This window comes from Papaver somniferum, chromosome 5, assembly GCF_003573695.1.
Source record: "Papaver somniferum cultivar HN1 chromosome 5, ASM357369v1, whole genome shotgun sequence".
NCBI classification, from domain to species: Eukaryota; Viridiplantae; Streptophyta; class Magnoliopsida; order Ranunculales; family Papaveraceae; genus Papaver; species Papaver somniferum.
The window spans coordinates 162,435,021-162,455,474 of record NC_039362.1 but is presented as its reverse complement, the minus strand read 5'-3'; the positions used below and the strand labels follow the sequence as shown (position 1 = coordinate 162,455,474).

Sequence of the window (20,454 nt, the reverse complement as noted above, 5' to 3'; positions counted from 1 at the left end):
CTCCCTACACTCTCTCAAACTCTCTCAAAATCCCTAAGATTTAAAATACACTCAACTCTCCCGAAATCACTCGAGGACTAACCCCCTGATAGAATTTTTGTTTTTAGAAAAATGACCTTAGAGAAAACAGGCCCGACCGACAAGACTTAATTAATGGACAACCACTATTGGCTAAACATCAGTTAGAAAAAGGAAAAAAAACAGATAAATTTTTTTCCCAAGTTTCTCTCTCCTCTCTAGCTCCTTTTCAAAACTAAAAAAAAAAAACTCATCACCATTAAAGCTTTCTGCTCATATCTAGTCCAGTTTGGGCTAGGTTTGAGCATGTTTCTTTCCTTTTCTTTGTTTTCTTAGATAGCTATTAGTTTATGTTAGATATTATTTAAGTATTTGTTTCAAGCTCCATTGTTTTTAGGAGATTTTATGGTGTTCTTGTGGGTGTTTTTTCCTTTTTGTTTATGTCTTCTCCTTATGCTCTCTCATGATGTTTCTTTATGATTTCAATGGAAATTTTGGATGGAGGTTCAAGTGTGGTGATCAAGATTCAAGACTTTAGCCATATTACTCTCATACTTTTATGAGAAGAAATCTTTTTCAAGAAGAAAAAACCCTATCAAAATGGTTGGATTATAAGTCCAAAATCATTTTTTTCAATCTTCGAATTGCTTGGTATTCTTGTTGGTAGTTCGTTACTTTTCTTCAAGAATTACTCTTTGTTAGTACCTTTTAAATGTTGATTTTTGATCTTGATGTTTTTAAAGTTCATATATTTCTATTTTATCATGAATGAAATTTTATGAAATTTATCAAAAAAAAAAATGTTAAAAAAAAAATAAGAAAAAGAAATCAAACAAAATACTGGAATATATTTCAAAAATGTGGACAAATCACCACGTTATTAATGGTTAATGGTAAAACAAACCAATACAAACATAAAACGAACAATGTAATACAATTACATCAATTGTTGCTGACTTACATCAAAGACGCCCCTAAACAACCATGACTATCTCTTCCTCGTCGATTGTAATTAGAAAATATTTAACAAATCGTTATATTGAAAAATAATGAGAAATGCTTAAATAGGAAACAAACACGACAAACTTTTTTTCTTTGCTTAGTTGAAAGCGTCACACATGCGACGGATGTTTCCTTGTTTACCGGTCAAAACCCCAACACGTCCAAGCTTGGTCATGGCAATTTCGAAGGCTTTGTTAAAGTTACCAGCATTGATAGCCCAATCATTAACAATTGGCCTAGACCTTTTATCAGTAAAGAGAACTTGGTCTGATGTGAATAGACCTTTACCTTGTTTGAGATTCTTGTAGTATTGAATATCGAACTTCTTTGGTGTGACTGGGTCCATGTTGATAGCAATTCTAGGATCAACCTTTTTAGGACACTGTTGTTTTAGTTGAGTTGCATAGAAGGCGTTTAATGTGGGGTCAACTTTGTTTTTGCTATTCCAACTGTATAGACGTTTCTCGACATGCTTGCAGTGAGAAAACCCTATTGAATGTGCAGCTGTGATAAAAATAAAAACAAACCAATCCATCAGTTAGAGATTTCTTCCGAGACTGTCTTACGAGCAATTTGAGCAAAACAAAATGTCTGTTATTGATTTGAACATATTACGCTTATTGTATCATCAAAATGAGTAATTCATATACCACAGCTAGCTAGTTACCTGATAGAGCAATCAAATCATCTTGATTTAGGCCAACTTTACTGAAGATGGCGTTAAGCTGGTTGAGGTTTTGGTGTGGACTTGGCAAGTGGACACTTGATGCAGTTGATTTCAATCCATCTCTTCGTCCTAATTCAACAGGGTACGATCGCCCTCCAGTCTGCATGCATGAAAATATTGAACATTCAAGATATAAATACAATTCTAAAATTTAAATATCATCAAGAGATATCTCCAAAATTGAAAGTAAAAATATATAGGTCTTGTTTGATAAAATTTATGATTATAGATAATTATAAATTGATAAATGATTTTGATATAATCATTTTTAAAATAATTTTTCTCAAACACATTTTTTCAAATAATTGATTTAAATGATGATTTCAAAAAGGAGAGAAAAGAATAATGATCAAGGATTTTTTTGTAGTCATGTGTTCTCTTTTTGTCTCTCTCTTGATAGTTTAGAGAAAATAAGAAGAAAAAATTCGGTTTGAGTTTGTTAGAAAAAATAATTGATTATAATAAATTTTCAAAACAATTTTGTTCTGTTTATAGAAATAATGGATTTTTTCAATCACGATTAATGTAAACAATTATTATAATAGTTGCCAAACACATATAAAATATATTATAATCTGTATAATGAATTATGGGAAGATAATACATTAAAATAATGGTTACCAAACAACCCATAAGATCTTTGACTAACCAGAACAATAACATCCCTGGCTGCCAAGGCAAGGATGTCAGCACAAGAAACTTTGTTCTTGCACTTCTTTTCAACGGCTGCTTTAGCCTTGATTACTGTGTCAAATCCATCTCCAGCCAATGAAAGGTTGTCAGGATGATCCTTCTCCGCCTTGTTACCCGGTGTGGATTGTATCATCACTGATGCATCACAACCCTGGATATTTCAATTCAGAAAAATTACAAAGTTAAAACATCTTTATTTCTCATAGAAAAAAAAAAGAAGAAAAAAATTGCTAATTGTAGTAGTTTAACAACTACAAATATTTTCCATGTTCACTTACATTAACCATACAATCGTGGAAGAATAGACGTAGAGTAGCGGGTGCAGTAACAAAAGTTTGCTTAAATTTTTTAGCAACGGCTTCTTTGACAATACTTTCCACATTTGGGCATGATTTGGAGTAGAAATTAGTCTTAAGTTGAGCTGAACCCACATAGAAATTCAAAGCTAACACGCAAAGAACAGCTAGAGAAAAAACCTTGAAGCTACCCATCTCTTGCAAAATGAAAGACAAAAAAGAAGAAGAAATGTGGATGGGTGAGATTATTAGTTCCATAAACGTATGCATTTATAGTAATCCTGAAACATAGCTAGTTGGCAAATAAGAGAATGTTACAGGGCTTCACGATCTAACAAGTGCATAATTGAAATTGATAAAAAAAAATGAAATTAAGACCAAGTTAGTTCTTCCGCATCCATTAGATCATGGTCGACTTTCTAATAGAAACATCCTCTCTCTCTGTATGTGTGTAATACTGCTCTGCTCGTCGGATGATTGTAAATTTTCTTTTAATTATTGGCAATTGGCACAAGCTAACCTTATGAATTGTTCATTGTTGACTTGCTGTGGATTGACTTTCTTAGGTTCTGAAATTTGAAAGGCCACGAAGGAAGCACCCTAATGTTCTTGAACTAAGTCATTGCAAATACGTGACAACATTACGAAAATGAAATTAGCCTGGATAAGACCGGGCTTAATTCGTAGAAATGAGATAGTTAATCTGATTGGTTTTGGGTAGGCTTGATTTGGTCTGCCGAAAAAACGACAACGAAGAACTGGCTTTGGATACTGCATAACACGAATTAATCAGCTATAGGCGTGAATGTGTTATGTATAGTCTTTAAATTTGCATACGTAATAATTTAATGAACAAGCGGGTGACAAAATGTAACCTTCGGTTGCGTTATGGGAAACTCTTATGGAGCAAAATATCATTCACATCTTAAGATTCAAAAAGTGCTACTATAGATGATTGTTGATACATGAAAATAATTATCCTCAGAAAATGAGTTCCCTTAACTTATTAAAGATTCCTTTTAGGATAGAGAGATCTGGGGACAAGACCTAACCCATAAGGTTGGGATAGCTCTAGCCCATAAGAGAGAATGTTGGTTTAGTTGGGTCTTAATCCGAGGAAGAAGGACAGCCTCTTAGGATTTATTAATGGTAGTTTTGTAATATATTGATTTTATGAGTGCTTCTTCATAAGAGGAGGAGGAGAGATTATTACAAAAGAAACGAAATAATATTTAGAAATACATTATTGGTGGATCTATTTTCTCTCTTTATCTCCAAGGGGATGGGCTTGTTGTGGCTTGGACTTGCTTCTTCTTTCCACTTTTGCCCTATCAACATTGGGACCACACTGGAAGAGGTATACTTTCTCGCCCAGCAAGACCCATCCGCTCAATTCTCACAGTATGTTTCTTTTCTCTCACGAGTCTCCCCTTACTCTCCACATCCGAGCCTATCTCTCATCTATCATCCTCAGGCGCTATTAGTTTAATCTGTAACGACAACCGCAAGCCGTGTCATCTCTCTCAGCCGACAATCACACCAACAACCGCAAGCCGCGTCATCCCAAGCCGACAATTACACCAACAACCGCAAGCCGCGTCATCCCTCCCAGCCGGCAATTACAATTACACCTGTGTCTATCGTCCGTAGTCGTTACCAGTACATCTCGAGACCACGATATCCGGAGTTCCCATTCTACTCTTATCCGCAACCATCCACAATAGTTTTCGAAGCTCCGCCAACACAGTCTTAGCAACAAATCGTCGCCTCCCAACATCAGTAGAAGCTACAAGAGCAGCCGCAACCATTACCACCTTGAATTCGGAGAATATCTACACCAAGATCAAGCCGGGTGATCTTTCATCGAAAACAAATTCCGAGGGTGTCAGGATTAAACAATATAAAGATGAGTTTCACCCTCTTCCTTCATCTCTCAATCAGATTGTGATTATTAATTGATTGTTAAAACAAATTTCAAAAAACAAAATCTGTGTTGACTAGTGATTCTTGTTTAAATTTATTGTGAGTGTAATCTTTAAATCACTTCACTGATTTTGATACCTTTTTGATTCATGATTGGACAACATTTAGTCTCAATTTAGTAGAGAAGAGCCGGAACAGTGAGGAATTGATGCTCTCACACCAAATATTTGTACAAATTCCACGGAGAAGAGTTTTCCAGTGTTCAAGCTGTTTGTACAACTCTCTATCCGCTTAACCCATGATCAGCGGTTACTTACGCGTTTTATCTTCCAATCTTCCGAGCAGCTTTGTTCTTTTCGATCACCTAAGCCGAGTGACACTGGAGCCGCCTCACCCTCCTCCGATTGCATCAAGCTACATCAACATTGCCTCCCTCTCATTCGCTTGTACACAACCGCGTGGCTAACACAACAAAGATAAGTTTCTTTTTATATCTTAACGGGTCTATAGCTTTGATTTATAATCAAATCCTTCATTCGATTTACAATTGAAATTCAGATATGTGATCTTCAATTCGTTATGAATTTTGCAGAGTTCTTTATGAATTTTACCAAATTTTTAGGGGTTTACAACTAAGATTTGATCGATGTTTCGATTCTTAATGACAATTAAATCAAACGTCTAGTTTATGATCACTACACATCAATTTTGAAATCGTTTTGAACTAGACATACTATTGATATTTCACATGATCTATACTTACATCCATGACTAATTATTTTCCCTAGCTGAAATGAAGCATTCAATGATGAACTGCAATAACTAATCTAGGAAGTTTGGTTTCTATGCCCAGAACCAGTAACAAAGGTCTCTTGAATGAAACTTCAACCTGCTGCCCAATGAGGACTACCAACTGATGTTTCAATGAATTGAAATCTCATAGAGAAGCATCACCTGTCATCAGCACTTGTGAAAGAATCGAGATCAAAAGGGAGGCTAAGAATTGCCTGGAATTGTCGTTAGGGAATTGCACTTCAGCTTCACCTGTCATCATCAACCTGCGAGTAGAAGCTTATGTAAAGCTCATCAGCGTCATTCAAGTGCATCAGCGCCATTTTTCCATCACCCTCTGATGCTCACAGGACCACATATAGCACACGAAAAATCGTTAACGAAGGATAAGAGAGGTGTCGGACGTATATGAAGGAACAAGAGAAACAGCTAGAGTCTGGAAAGTTTTTGGGTCGAGTTTTGGTCCATGATATCCGCGTTTCCCAACAAGATAAGTTGCTGCTACGTTCTGTGAAAATTGTTGATATTGTGATGATGTATTAAAAATGACGGAGGCCTAAATTGTGAAAAATGCACAATATATTGAATCGATTTTGGTTTAGCATAAAAGCATATGTGTTTCGACGGTTTTCAACTTTTACTTGCAATTATTAAAACCGAATTTCAACCTTTCTCTGGTAAAGGTTGGGGTGTATTGTCATTCTTTTGTTTATGCATAAGGATGACAACGTGGTGATATTTCGATATCAATTCTCCCTGGACGAAGATGCTATCATATTGGAGAAGTGGATGCAAAATTTGAGGTAACAATCTTGTTAGTTAATTGTTTTCCTGTTTAAGAAAAGCCTGAGATTATATTATATATATTTATTGCTTTTGCTTAATAAAATTTTGGTTCTTGATATTTATTCCATAATGTGTGTGTGGATGTGTGTTTCAATTGGTTCCGGTTAAGAAAAACTATTGTTATCTTGCTTTATTGTGTGGTATCAATTGTTTAGGCTTACAAAATTTCAGTACAATTGATGTGTGTGTGATTCAATTGGTTCCGGTTAAGAAAAACTGTTGTTATCTTGTTTTTGTATGGTATCAATTGTTTAGGTTTACAAAGTTACGGTGCAATTGCGGTGCTTTTAATGTCTATGTTGTTTCAATTGCTTCCGGTTGAGGTGAATAATTATGCAAATTGATTTATTTTGGTTTGTATGAATTATTTATGGCTTAACGAAATAATTTGTGTACGGGATGAGTTGTTTAGTCCAATTCGATTCCGGATAAGAAACTAAGTTAATTCTGATCTTAGTTTGTCTTATCAAAGTGAGGTTTCGGTTATTCAAGTCTAATCGAATGCCTAAACAAGGAATGCTAGTTAACTAACCTAGTACTTGTCTTGTTTAAAATTGAAAGGTCTAAGTTTATGGATAATTAGAACGTGATAAGAAAAATGGAGTTTATCTTTATTTTGGTCTTATCGAATTAAGCGGTTGTTTTTGAAAAATCGGTTTAGCAAAGGGACTATGTTTTTTGGTTTGCTAAACTAAATTGGAAAATTTGTTTCGTACAATTGTTTCCTTGGTAACACATCAAAATAAGACTACTTTTAGTTTCGGTTTTGATATTGGTTATCAGAACGTGATGTGTGGAACCCTCGTGCCTAACTCTACAGATTTGCAAGTCTATTCTGAGATTTGTAAGATTCTTTTCGTGTTGTCCTTTATTTTTTCGTTTCTTTGTCATTTTTGTGAGAAAAAGGGGGAGAAATATATGGAGTAAACAGGTGATGCTGGCATTGATTTTATATTGATTGAAATCGCTAGGGAAAAGAACACTGGTACTTGAAAGTTTTATCTAACGAAAGAGTGAAAGCACAGACTAAGGGGGAGTAACATGTCATATAAATTGGTATAACAAAGACGTGTGGATTGAATATCTATCTATCTTCCTTAGGGGGAGTATTAGCTTTGTTATTATAATGTCAACAGCGGCATTTTCAAGGATTGAATGTAAGCAGTTTTACTGTGCTGTTGAATCGGGAATCAAGCGGATTGTAATGAATTCTTGTAATTTGTTTATCCATATGATGTAAGAGTTTTGTCACTAAAACTGACAAAGGGGGAGATTGTTAGAGCATTGCTCGGTTGAACCCACCAAGCGTTGGTATGCCAAGTTTAGTTGTCATATTTTAGTGAATCAAAACTCATGTTAAGAGTCGCTTGATTATGTACTATAGTCAACTTCGTATAGTTTAACTTGAAAGTATTAGGATATGATACATTACAAGTATTGCGAAGTCTTGAAGATGTGAAGAATCAAGGAGCTACAACGACAACAATCATCATGCCACTTGAGGTTAGTGATATTTGACTTGAACTGTTTCATTCACTAACGTATCTTTCAATTCGTGCATAATGAAAACATAACTGCGAAGCATATTTGAACTCTACATAGACATAGTATTAAGGAATACAATACGAGGTTTATTGATTAACCATTAAACTTTGTAGATAAGACATCGCCATAATCATTTGAATGCTATTGTGATTATGTATGGGTATGAGGTGAGGATTTCATTCTAGGGAACAATGTTTACATGTGTTCTAAGGAAGTAAGTTCATAAACTTGTTTGTGGACCGAAAAGGAAATTGCCAGGTTTTATTGGTTTTTTTATTCATTCCATATCTTATGAACAACCAATATGTGTGATACAGTATAACCGCTCACAACTTGTTGTGTTCTTGGTAGAACTATTCACAAAGGCCCGACTTATGTATTGGTATAACTTTTATTAGTAAAACCGATCTTAAGTAATCACCTGTGGTATGATCGGATTTTGTATGTCTGACCAATTAAAAGGAAAGGGGAACCAATCCTTGTAAGGGGTGAAATACATCAAAGGGAACCGATCCTTGTATGGGGTGCATCAAGGTTTATAGCAGAAAGGGGAATCGATCATATGGACATGCGCAACATGTTTTTAGGCAAAGGGGAACCGATCCTATGGACATGTGCAACACATATAAGTTAGATACAATATATATGTGGGGAACCGATTCTAGTACCTAGTCAACCGGACTTTTGGAAAGCTAGTGTGACTATGCACAATACTCACATGGAGGTAGAACCGAAACTTGTTTTTGTAGAACCGTAAACCCATGATTGTGATTGAATGTTGGTTTGATCAATCACATAGTTCTTGAAAATCATATGAACCAATTCTAAACTTCTTTGGAAGTGTGGCAAATCGGTTTCAAGGTTGTAAGTGTGAAAGAGAACTTACAAAGTAAAGATGTCGACAAACTTTGAACACGTGCTGTGAATGTTTATTTCTTTAACTGTTCAAAGATATTCCTTAACAGCTAAGGGAAGAGAATCCCAGGATCGAAACATAAGTAAGTTAAGAATCTTTTAATTAAGGTTATTAATTTCATTTTGTAAGGAATTTACAGAACTAGTAATGTGCATTTACTAATTATATTTTCTGAGAGATTTCGATCATTATTTTTGGACAGAGCATTTTCAGGAATTATGAAAACCGAATCTGTGCTTTAATGAATATCTTGAGAATATTTCCGGTTTTGGAAATTCATTGGTGTCCAAACTTCCTTGTCTATGAATACTCAAAGTTTTCCTTTCTAGCAAACTAATCCTTCGTAACAACGTACTCTTTTGTTGTTGTTACTGGTGTAGCCGCCTATTCGGAGAGGAGAGTAACCTAATTAGGAGAAATCTCTTACGGCCCCTCAGTTTAAAGTCTTCTTTGGGATTGAGAATCTCTAGTGTGTACCGTTGGTGGGAAACTAGATAATTGCGGTTTATCTTTTGTTTTCAATTGATTTGATTGACTAACGGTGGTTTAAATCTGATTGCACCTAGTTTGTTTATTCTTGAGAATCTTCTCTTCTGATATAAGATTCACTCAAACTAGTTCAGAGTTTCGACATGGATCTTTAGACTGTTGTTAGTTTTAAAGACGATCTTGTGATAATCTATTGTTAACAGGCTCCGCTCTGTGCGTGATTGATCACAAGAGATTCAAGTGATTGTGTGCAGGTTTTTATTGAAGATTTAAGAAGATTTGAAAACAAAGAAGATATTGAAGATCTGACTTGGGTTTTATAATCTTTGGTGTGCACAATACTTGTTTCGATAAAAGAGTATCCAATTAATAATAAGTTTATCCTTGTGGTAGATTGGATTGATTAATTATTTAGATCGGCAACAGGATTCTTCAGATTAAAAGTGTTGTTGGCTTAATCTTAAACGATTACCTTTGGGTGATTGAATACAAGATATATCTAAGGACCCGACAAAGTAGTTTATGTTGAGATAAACGGAAGAGCCTTTGTCCGACTCATATTACTTGGTTGAATAGAGTTTATATCAAACAGATTTGTTTTTCCTTTAATGTTTGGAATACGAACCAAAGGAATTGTTCCAAGTACGTGACTTATTTATAAGTTGGAGGCGTGGAAATACAGAAGGAACGAGTTGAACTATAGGGTCAGTTACTTGGTGTCAACTATACGAAGTTAGTGTAATTTTGTGTAGCGGCTTAATCCTGAGAGTATTCAATTCTGGACTAGATCCCAGGGGTTTTCTGCATATGCGGTTTCCTCGTTAACAAAATATTGCTGTGTCATTTACTTTTATATTCCGCGTTATAATTGTTTTATTATAATTAAAGTAAATTACACAAACGTTAATTCCTATTTACTTGATAAGCAATCCTATTGTGTTTGGTTAAGTCCGAACCTTTGTATCAAGTAAACATACTTCGTTGTTGTATTGTCTCGATCTCGTATCCATAGACAATCACACGAAGTATGAACCGATTAGTTGTATTGTCTCGACTCAGTCCATAAACAATCACTTTCGGAGAAAGGACTTATTGGTAGGAAAAGTTTTAGTTTGAGGTATATTTGGGTACGCTCGCCCTTTTTAGGAGGGGTTGTTATTGATATGACCCAGACTTGTTTTAGAACTGGGCATATAGCTAAAGTTTTCAATCATACTAATATTGCTCTCATCCCAAAAGTTCCATTTCCAGAACTAGTTTCCCAGTACAGACCCATAGAGATTTGTAATTTTGTCTATAAAATTCTGTCCAAAACTCTAGCTAATAGACTAAAACCTTTCATGAATAATATTATTTCCCATAATCAAAGTGCCTTTGTTCGTAAGAGTATCTCTTATGATATTCTTCTAGCTAATGAGGCTACATTTGTTGTTAATCACAATGACAAAACAGAAGGCATTGCTGCCATAAAATTTAATATGTCTAAAGCTTATGAAAGATGGAATGGTCTTTGCTTGAGAATTTTTTACCCAAAATTGGTCTTTCTGACCACTGGATAAAGTTAATAAACCAGTGTGTTTCTTATGTGTCTTACTATATCCTCCTCAATGGAAGCCCTACTGGCCTTTTCAAACCAGAGAGAGGATTAAGACGGGGAGATCCTTTATCTCCTTACCTTTATATTATTTGTTATGAGGCTTTATCTTCCTATATAGATTCCTTTTCTAAGAAAGGTTTTGTTGAAGGCATAAAAGTGTGTAAAAATGTTCCTGCTATGACACATCTTTTGTTTGCTGATGATTCCTTACTGTTTTCTAAAGATACCGTCAAGGATTTTCAGACTATTAAAGAGTACCTTGAAAAACTGCCTGGTCTCTGGTCAAGAAATCAATTTTGATAAGTCTGCCATTCTATTTAGTAGGAAAATTCCCGATTATATGAAGAATCAACTAGCTGATATTCTGGATATTCAGAACAGGGACTTAGGAAAAAAATATATTGCCACTCCTACTGTGTTCCAAGCTTCTAAAGTTCAAACCCATATGGGTATTCTCCAAGCTATTGACCCCAGGATTTTTGTATGGCTCCATAAGCTCTCGTCTCAAGCTTCTAGAACTACCTTAATTAAACATATATGGCAAGCCATTCCCCTTTTCCAAATGGGAGCCTTCCTCCTTCCCGAATACCTCTGCAAAAAAATGGACTCACATATCTTCTAGTTTTGGTGGGGAGAAACTCTTGACCCCAAAGATAAGAAACTCCACCTTCTGAGTTGGGATATTTTGTGTTCCCCTAAGTCAGAAGGTGGTTTGGGATTTAGGAAAGCTGAGTTAAACAATATGGCTATGCTAGCCAGAAATGCTTGGAGAATTATTAAAAATCCCAATTGCATGTTAGCCACTGTCCTTAAAGCTAACTACTTCCCTAGAACTGATTTCTTAAATACTAAGTGTTCTAACAGGTGCTCTTGTACTTGGATGTTTCTGCATGCTATAAAGGAATTGATTAAGCCCTTTATTTCTTTGATAGTGGGGGATGGACAATTTATTGATCCCTGGTGTGATAAATGGATCCCATCACTGGGATCTGCCACACCTAACCCCCTTGTTCCACCTGATCCTAATATCAAAGTCTATTATTTTATTAATGCTACTATTAGATCTGGGGATGTAACTAGACTGAATACTCGCTTTGATGATACTTCTGTTAAGAAGATTATGAAAATTTCCTTAAGCCAGTTATGCACTCCTGACAGGAGATCTTGGGAACTTTCAAAGAATGGTAAATTTTCTTCTAAATCTGCCTACTTGGGACTTAGAGGACTTAGACCCTCCCCTTGTAACAATCTTTGGAAGAGCATTTGGAAAATTAGGGTTCCTTATAGAATCCAAGTTCTTACCTGGAAAGATGCTAGAAATGCTTTACCTGCTAAAACTGTTTTACATACTAGAATGCCCATGCATAGTGTTGAGTGTTCCGGATGTAATGATCCTCATGAGTCTGTTATGCATGCCTTGGTTCTTTGTCACTTTTCTAGTCGTGTCTGGTTTATTTCTTATCTTTGTGTTAACACTCAGGCTTTTCAAAACAATTCTTTCCTTGATTGGTTGATGTTTTGGATTACTGATCATGTGTCTAAACTTCCTGATGAGGCTCAATGCCTTTTTGTTGTTGTTCTTTGGTTACTCTGGAGGAGTAGGAATAACCTGGTTTTCCAAATCTTAAAGAAACCTATACGGCAGTTTTATGTAGGGCTAGAGCTATGCTTTTAACTAGGAAGCCAAACTTAAATATTTCTCCCTCTATTCCTCTTGGCCTATGTGACAAGTGGATGCCCCCTTTATTGGCTGGATAAAATGTAATACTGATGGAGCTGATGATGACATTTCTAGAGATAATGGTGTAGGCTATGTGATGAGGGACTTCTCAAGCAAAGCTTGTTTTTGTGCATCCTTAGTTTTTGAAGTAAAGTCTGTTGAAGAAGTTGAAGCCAGAGCTACTTGAGCAGTCTTAAAGAAAGCTACAGAGCAAAAATTCACTCACATTACCATTCAAAGTGATGTTAAGGATCTCATTGATTAATTTTCAACAGGCGTGTTCGATGGAGATTCAAGAATGGATGCTATTTTTAAGGACATTCAATATTTCTCTTCTAATTTAGTGGTTTGTGTTTTTACTTTTCAACCTCGCATTTGTAATTTTGTTGCTCATGAGCTAGCTCAATGGGCAAAGTCAAACAATTTCTCGATATACTGATTTGTTCCTTCAATTTGGTTTCTGCCAGTTGTTGAGGGGATCATTAGCCTTTCTGAAGGCCGTTGATTATAATAAAAAAGAAATAACAATAAAATAGCTAAAAAAACTTGTATCGACTGTATGTAGTAAAAATTAAAAATAACATAAATTACCAAAATAAAACAAAATTTCCAGGTTTCCAAAATTAAAATTCATGCAGTGAAGAAGATATTAGACAATTCCAATATCAATTCTTAATGATAAAAAAAACAATCAATACAAACAAAAATAATAATTAAGCAACACAATTACATCACCGACATTGGATACGTAGTTGTGCTTACATCAAAAGACATACCCATAAACAACCAAGTTTATCACCTCCTACCGGTTGCAATAAGAAAATGTAACAGGTAACAGTAGATTACGATAAGCACCTCCCAAACAAGGAACCAAGCACGAGAAACTTTTTTTCTGCTTAGTTGAAAGCGTCACACATGCGACGAATGTTTCCTTGTTTACCGGTCAAAACCCCAACACGTCCAAGCTTAGTCATGGCAAGTTTGAAGGCTTTGTTAAAGTTACCAGCATTGACAGCCCAGTCATTAACAACTGGCCTAGACCTTTTATCAGTAAAGAGAACTTGGTCTGATGTGAATAAACCTTTACCTTGTTGGAGATTCTTGTAGTACTGGATATCGAACTTTTTTGGTGTGGCTGGGTCCATGTTAATGGCAATTCTAGGATCAACATTTCTAGGGCACTGTTGTTTTAGTTGAGTTGCATAGAAGGCATTTAAAGTTGGATCAACTTTGCTTTTGCTATTCCAACTGTATAGACGTTTCTCAACATGCTTGCAGTGAGAAAATCCAATTGAATGTGCAGCTGCAAATAAAATCAAATTAATTGAAGGTTTCTTCTGATACTGTCTTACGAGCAATTTGAGCAAAACAAAATGTTCAGATGTTATTGATTCGCCTATTGTATCATCATGATGAGTAATTCATATACTGACAGTTAGCTAGTTACCTGATAGAGCAACCAAATCATTTTGATTTAGGCCAACTTTACTGAAGATGGCGTTAAGCTGGTTGAGGTTTTGGTGTGGACTTGGCAACTTTCCGTTAACACTTGATGCAGTTGATTTCAATCCATCTCTTCTTCCTAATTCAACAGGGTACGATGGTCCTCCGGTCTGCACACATAAACATATGAAACATTTAAGATGCAAATAGAATTGTAAAATTTGAGTATCACCAAAAGGAATGTCCTAAATTAAAAGATAAAAAACTAAACATGTAACTAACCAGAACAATAACATCTCTTGTTGCCAAGGCCATGATGTCAGCACATGAAACTTTGTTCTTGCACTTCTTTTCAACGGCTGCTTTAGCCTTGATTACTGTATCGAATCCATCTCCAGCCAATGAAAGGTTGTCAGGATGATCCTTCTCCGCCTTGTTACCCGGTGTGGATTGTATCATCACTGATGCATCACAACCCTGGATATTTCAATTCAGAAAAATTACAAAGTTAAAACATCTTTATTTCTCATAGAAAAAAAAAGAAGAAAAAAATTGCTAATTGTAGTAGTTTAACAACTACAAATATTTTCCATGTTCACTTACATTAACCATACAATCGTGGAAGAATAGACGTAGAGTAGCGGGTGCAGTAACAAAAGTTTGCTTAAATTTTTTAGCAACGGCTTCTTTGACAATACTTTCCACATTTGGGCATGATTTGGAGTAGAAATTAGTCTTAAGTTGAGCTGAACCCACATAGAAATTCAAAGCTAACACGCAAAGAACAGCTAGAGAAAAAACCTTGAAGCTACCCATCTCTTGCAAAATGAATGTGAAAGACAAAAGGAAGAAGAAGAAATGCAGATGGGTGAGATTATAAGTTCCACAAATGTATGCATTTATAGTAATCGTGATAATGTTGATAATCGTATTATTTAGCTGGTTAGTTTGCAAATAAGAGAACCTTACATGGTTTCACGATCTAACAAGTGCACAATTTAAATTGATATAAAATTAATTATTGGTAGATGTACGTATCTTAATTTAGTTATGAACATGTTTGGTTCTTCCGCAGCCATTAGATCAACGTCGACTTTTCTCTCCTACACCTCATCTCTTTCTGTGTTACTGCTTTGCTCGTCGCTTAATTCACGAATTTCCTTTTAGTTTTTTGGGTGGTTGATTCGACTAATTATTGGCACTTGGTACAAGCTAACTACCTCATGAATTGTTGACTTGTTTTTGGGTTTGACATTCTTATGTTTTAGAAATTCAGTAAAGCCGTCGAAGGAAGCAACTAATGATCTCTAACCAAGTCAATGAAATATGCGACAAAAATTATGGAATATCCGAGATAAATCAAAGCTTCATTTAGTTAATTATTAAGTTGGATTAATTTGTAGGAATACGTTAATTAAATTGATTTCTGATTTTATTTCAACAAATATTTTGAACTTAAAGCTATTTGATGCCTGAAATGAGCAATCTACCGATTGAGATATCTATCATGAAACAAGTTGTTTGCTTAAAGGGAAGCCGAAGGATAGGAAATGATAGCTGCAATCAACTTTCTGGGATGTATAATTTAAATTTCTGACATTTTTGTTCAACATACAATGAGGCACAAATTTAATCTCTTTGCGACTTAGTGGATCGGAAATAATTTCATAAAATTGGTTAAAAAGATCAAAATCAACAATTTCTGGGTGAAAATGACATTTAGATTTTGATACTGTTTAAATGGACAAAAATATAAAAATAGCCAGGATGTAAACAGTTTCATCCTACCCATTTTCAAATACTTTTTCTTATTTTCAATTTACATTAGGATGCATCCAGTTTCAATCTTGCTATTTTTTAAGTTTAAGTGAGGATGAATTCAGTTTTATCCTTGCTATTTTTTTTGGTGTCCGTTTCACTCATACTAATTTTTACTCGTCCATTTGAACTATGTTTTAAAAATATTTGAAAAAATGAGCCATTTTTCGAAATAATTTCTGATACACACCTGTATGGCACATCTTGGGAACTAGCAATGGTGGAAACAAGCTAGCTAATCTCTTACCGTAGCTTGATTGACTGTAGTTTGAAACCCCGGACAGATATAGCGAAATACTTGAATCTTTTGTAATCTTTTGTATTTTATTGTAATTTATTGTATTGTATTTTATTATTTTATTTTATTTTTGTTTTGACACGCTCAGTTGGTCATCCTCGTTCCCCAAAATTTCATGCATTACAGGAGGTCCCAGGTTCGAGCCACCAATGGCGTAATATTGCAGAAATTAACATGGAAGGTAGAGTTAGTTTGCCCCCCTTGTGACACAATCTCAGCCCCCATCCGCTTCGGCTCCCTTGACTAGATTACCCATAAGGCTCGTTGGTAGGCTAGCACAACAACCTGTTCAATTAATGTAGTAGTATGTTATTGGAGCTTAACTTGTTAGGCTTCCAACTAGTTAGTGTAATATTATTTAATAAGCTCTCTTAAATAATACTTAAAAAAAAAAGACCTATCCACTCTTGACTTTTTTCATCGTCAAAATCTCTTTCTGAGAAGCATCATCTGCCAAAATCTCCTTAAGCTCTGAAGAAAAATCATCTTTCTTCAGCTCTTCCCACTGACTAGTAAAATGTAAACCAGCCAGGTAATCTGCAGCCCTGTTAGAGTCTTTGTAGTAATGAGAGACCTTCCAACCATGAAAACAAGTCTTCAAAGACTTTATTCTTCTCCATATTTGTAATACTAGCCACGGTGGAACCAAATCAGGTTTGGTGAGCATATTATAGACAACCATAGAATCAATAGAGATATGAACACTGACTGCTCCTTCCTTTTTTGCCATTTTAAGGCCTAATTCCAAACCCTGCATCTCATAAGCAATTACAGACATAGGAGGACCACCACCACTAACAGCAGCAATCATTGCACCTCCTTCCTTTCTAAGAATAGCACCAAAGCCTCTAGACTCCTCTTTAAGAGACCCATCTAAATTTATCATTATATCTGGTTCACAAGGACCCTGCCAAGCACATTTTATAAAGTCTGGAACAATAAAAGAACAATCACTACTCCATATATGCAAAAAACTTCTAGCATGATTACTCTCCACCTCCTGATGACTAGAAGCTAACATTTTAAACCTGACTTCTTGTACAATAAGGAAACTCACAACATCAGTTGAAGCAAACTGAGTTCTAAAGTCCCTGTTATTTCTTTTCCTCCACAAATGGTACATAAATCCATTAAGCACAAGTTTTTTAACAGTAGAACTACATCTTTTCCCCTTTAAATCACCAATGCACCAAGCAATCTCCTCATCCCAGCTATTCTCCATCTCCTTAACATAACCCATTTTAAGTAGAAGACTCTTCCAGATAATAGCCGTAAAAGTACAATCATGAAGAAGGTGATCCTCAGTCTCAGGAAAATACTATTACATAAAATACAGCTATCATCTTGAATCAAAACCTACTTTAGAAGTTTACTTCTAGTTTTCAGCCTTTTTTGCATACCAAGCCAAGAGATAAAAGAATGCCGAGGAATATGATTTTTAAACCAAACAAGATAGTTCAAAGGAGGTTTAATGTTATGAGAAGAAATGTAACTGTAAGTTTCTTTCATTGAGAACTAACCTAATAATCCTGGTTTCCATATGTAAATATCAGATTCTGCAACATTAAAATCTACAGAAGAGAGCTCAGTCACTGCCTGCACCACATCTTCTTTCATACTATCAGGATAATCCCACTTTTTATCTTTTATGAAGTCAGCAAATCTAATCAACTGAGATATACCTAAAGCTTCTAGCACATGAGTCTCAATCCAATCTTCAATTCTGCCTTTGGGATGCGAATTATCCTTCATGAAATTCAAAGAAGTCCCATCATTAATAATCACTCCAATAAATTATCTGACAAGATCTCGATGGTCTAAAATTCTTCTCCAGCACCAAGAGGCTTCTTGAGGAATAGTTAAGCTCCAAAAATATTTATCCTTGATTAGATTACATTTTACCCATTCAGTCCAAATAGTAACTTTTCCAGAAACAAGGTCCCAAATGTGCCTCAAGTTAGAAGCAGCATTAGTAAACTCTAAATCTTTGACACCTAAGCTAACTTCCTCATAAGGATGACATACATTAACTCAACTGATATGACTATGCTTCTTCCCCATATATGGACCATCCCAAAGAAACCTTTTAAACTTAGTATTGAGCTCTTTAATGACTCTCTTGGGAAGCACAAAGCAAGAACACCATAAATAAATCATTCCAGCCAAGACAACCTTGATGAGCAAAGCTCTACCAGGATAAGCTAAGAAAATAGTCTTCCAAGATTTGATCCTAAGTTAAAATCACTTTTGTATTTAAAATTTTTGTCCCTAGTTGGAACTATATTCTTAATACACTTCCAAACTAACAATTTTACTTTGTGAGGTAAATTAACCTTCCAAAGAGATTTCCATACCTAAGCATGAATGGATTGAGAACCTGCAAAAGAGTTAGGTATACTAAACAAAATATTATGAACACTCTTAACAGAGAATTGGCCTTTCCTACTAGGTGTCCATTTCCTATAGCATGAATATTCACTGCTAGAATTCTAGCAGCAGAATCAGGAGAAGATAAATAATTAATCAGGTTCACATTCCAGTTTCTAGTACCATCATAAAAAAGCTCAGAAACATAGATATATGATATAATGTTAACTAATCCCTCAGCTGGAACATGAGGATGATCCATACCAATAATCCAACAATCTAACCAAATTTTAGTCTTAGTACCACACATAATAGCCCAAACATTATTATTCTTAATGATTTCTATAACTTATAGATTCCTCTCCAAATCCATGAAAAATTCTCATTAAGCTTCTGCAAATGAGGAATACTATAGTTATTAGAGTATTTAACACTCAAAATTTGCACCAACAGTTCATCATGTTCATTGACAATTTTCCAAACAAGCTTACATATAAGAGCAGTATTGAAAGTCTCTAGGTATGTAAATCCTAGTATTCCAAAATGTTTCGACTTATTAATGTTATCCCAAGCAATGAATTTAATATCTTTACTAACCTTGTGCTTCCGCCAAAAGTTTCTCTGCAGAGTATCAAGATTACTAATCAAAGTAGTAGGAAAACATCACATTTGATAAGTGGGAAAAGAATTTAAAACAACTTTGATCAAAGTAGATCTTCCAGCTTGATGAAGGGTGGTACTAACATAATTTTTAAGTCTAGCCTCAAAAGATTGCACAATTGGACCAGAAGACTTTAACTTAGAGTGACCAAGTAACAGAGGGGTTTCTAGATATTTCTCAGGGTCAGAAACTATAGACATATTAAGAGCCTTAGCAAGATCATCACAAGCACTAAGGATGAGATTCTTACTAAAATAAAAAGAAGATTTATGAAACATCTGACCAAAAAGCTTTCCAAAATCCTGCAAAATTATGTAAAATATTGTCAATATGCTGCACCTTAGCTTTACCAAAAATTTGAAAATCATCAACAAAAAGCAAATGAAAAATATGAGGTGCTTTCCTAGAGGCTTTGACTACACTAATAGATTTATTAGTTTCAGCAGCTAATAGAGACCTAGAAAGACATTCCATGGCTAAAAAAAAGATAAGGGGATAAAGGATCCCCCTGTATAATTCATATAGTTGGTTTAAGTTGGTCACATGGTGAGCCATTAAGTAGCACACTTATGCTCGTGGTGGAAACACACTGCATAATAAGGTTACAAAATTCCTTGCTAAAACCAAAACTCTCTAAGACTTTATTTAGAAATTTCATTCCAATCTGTCAAAATATTTTGACAGATCAATCTTAAGAGCCATTATTCCATTGAAACCTTCCTTTTATTTCATTGAATGAATCATTTCATGTGCAATAATAATATTGTCATGAATAGCTCTACCTGGTACAAAAGCATCCTGATAAGGGTAGATCAAATTTTTAAGTAAAGGTCTAATTCTATTGGCTAAAATTTTAGACATAATATTATAAGAAGCATTACAGAGACCAATTGGTCTAAACTCAGATGGAAATTTAGGACTCTTACACTTGGGAATAAGGGAGGTATAAGTCATGTTAAGGCACCTAGGCACATGGCCATTCTGAAAAAATCTTTGAACTACATCAATAACATCTTTACCAACAAGTTACCACTGAGTTTGATAAAAACCGGCTTGAAATCCATGTGGACCAGGAAAACTCCAAGCGTGCATATTTTTAACAACATGTTCAGTATGAATACCGTGTAACATAACATTAGCAGCATCAGAAACAATTCTAGGTATAATATCAAATGCGTCATCAGGTGAACAAGGTTAGAAGTACATCCCAAAGCACTAAAATGATTAGTAAGAAGATTACTAATATCTTTCATATCCCTATACCAATTGCCATTAGAATCACAGAGAGCCTTAATATTATTTG

At 35.0% G+C, this 20,454-nt stretch overlaps 2 protein-coding genes across 3 annotated transcripts; both read right to left on the bottom strand.

Annotated features, from left to right (window-relative positions):
• Positions 1 to 866: 866 nt before the first annotated feature.
• LOC113283462 (peroxidase 35-like) lies at positions 867 to 14,976 on the bottom strand. 2 transcript variants are annotated; one of them, XM_026532732.1, is made up of 5 exons: positions 14,824 to 14,976; positions 2,719 to 2,931; positions 2,397 to 2,591; positions 1,688 to 1,847; positions 867 to 1,524 (listed from the first exon to the last, which is right to left on the bottom strand). In XM_026532732.1, exons 2-5 carry the CDS (start codon positions 2,929 to 2,931, stop codon positions 1,118 to 1,120), a joined length of 975 nt encoding a protein of 324 aa, XP_026388517.1. In that variant the 5' UTR covers positions 14,824 to 14,976; the 3' UTR covers positions 867 to 1,117. The 2 variants fall into 2 exon arrangements, with proteins under 2 accessions (XP_026388517.1, XP_026388516.1); XM_026532731.1 differs by lacking the exon at positions 14,824 to 14,976 and having other exon boundaries at positions 2,719 to 2,995.
• Positions 13,171 to 14,863, bottom strand: LOC113283463 (peroxidase 73-like). The gene is made up of 4 exons (XM_026532733.1): positions 14,611 to 14,863; positions 14,290 to 14,484; positions 14,012 to 14,177; positions 13,171 to 13,867 (listed from the first exon to the last, which is right to left on the bottom strand). Exons 1-4 carry the CDS (start codon positions 14,821 to 14,823, stop codon positions 13,461 to 13,463), a joined length of 981 nt encoding a protein of 326 aa, XP_026388518.1. The 5' UTR covers positions 14,824 to 14,863; the 3' UTR covers positions 13,171 to 13,460.
• Positions 14,977 to 20,454: the final 5,478 nt, after the last annotated feature.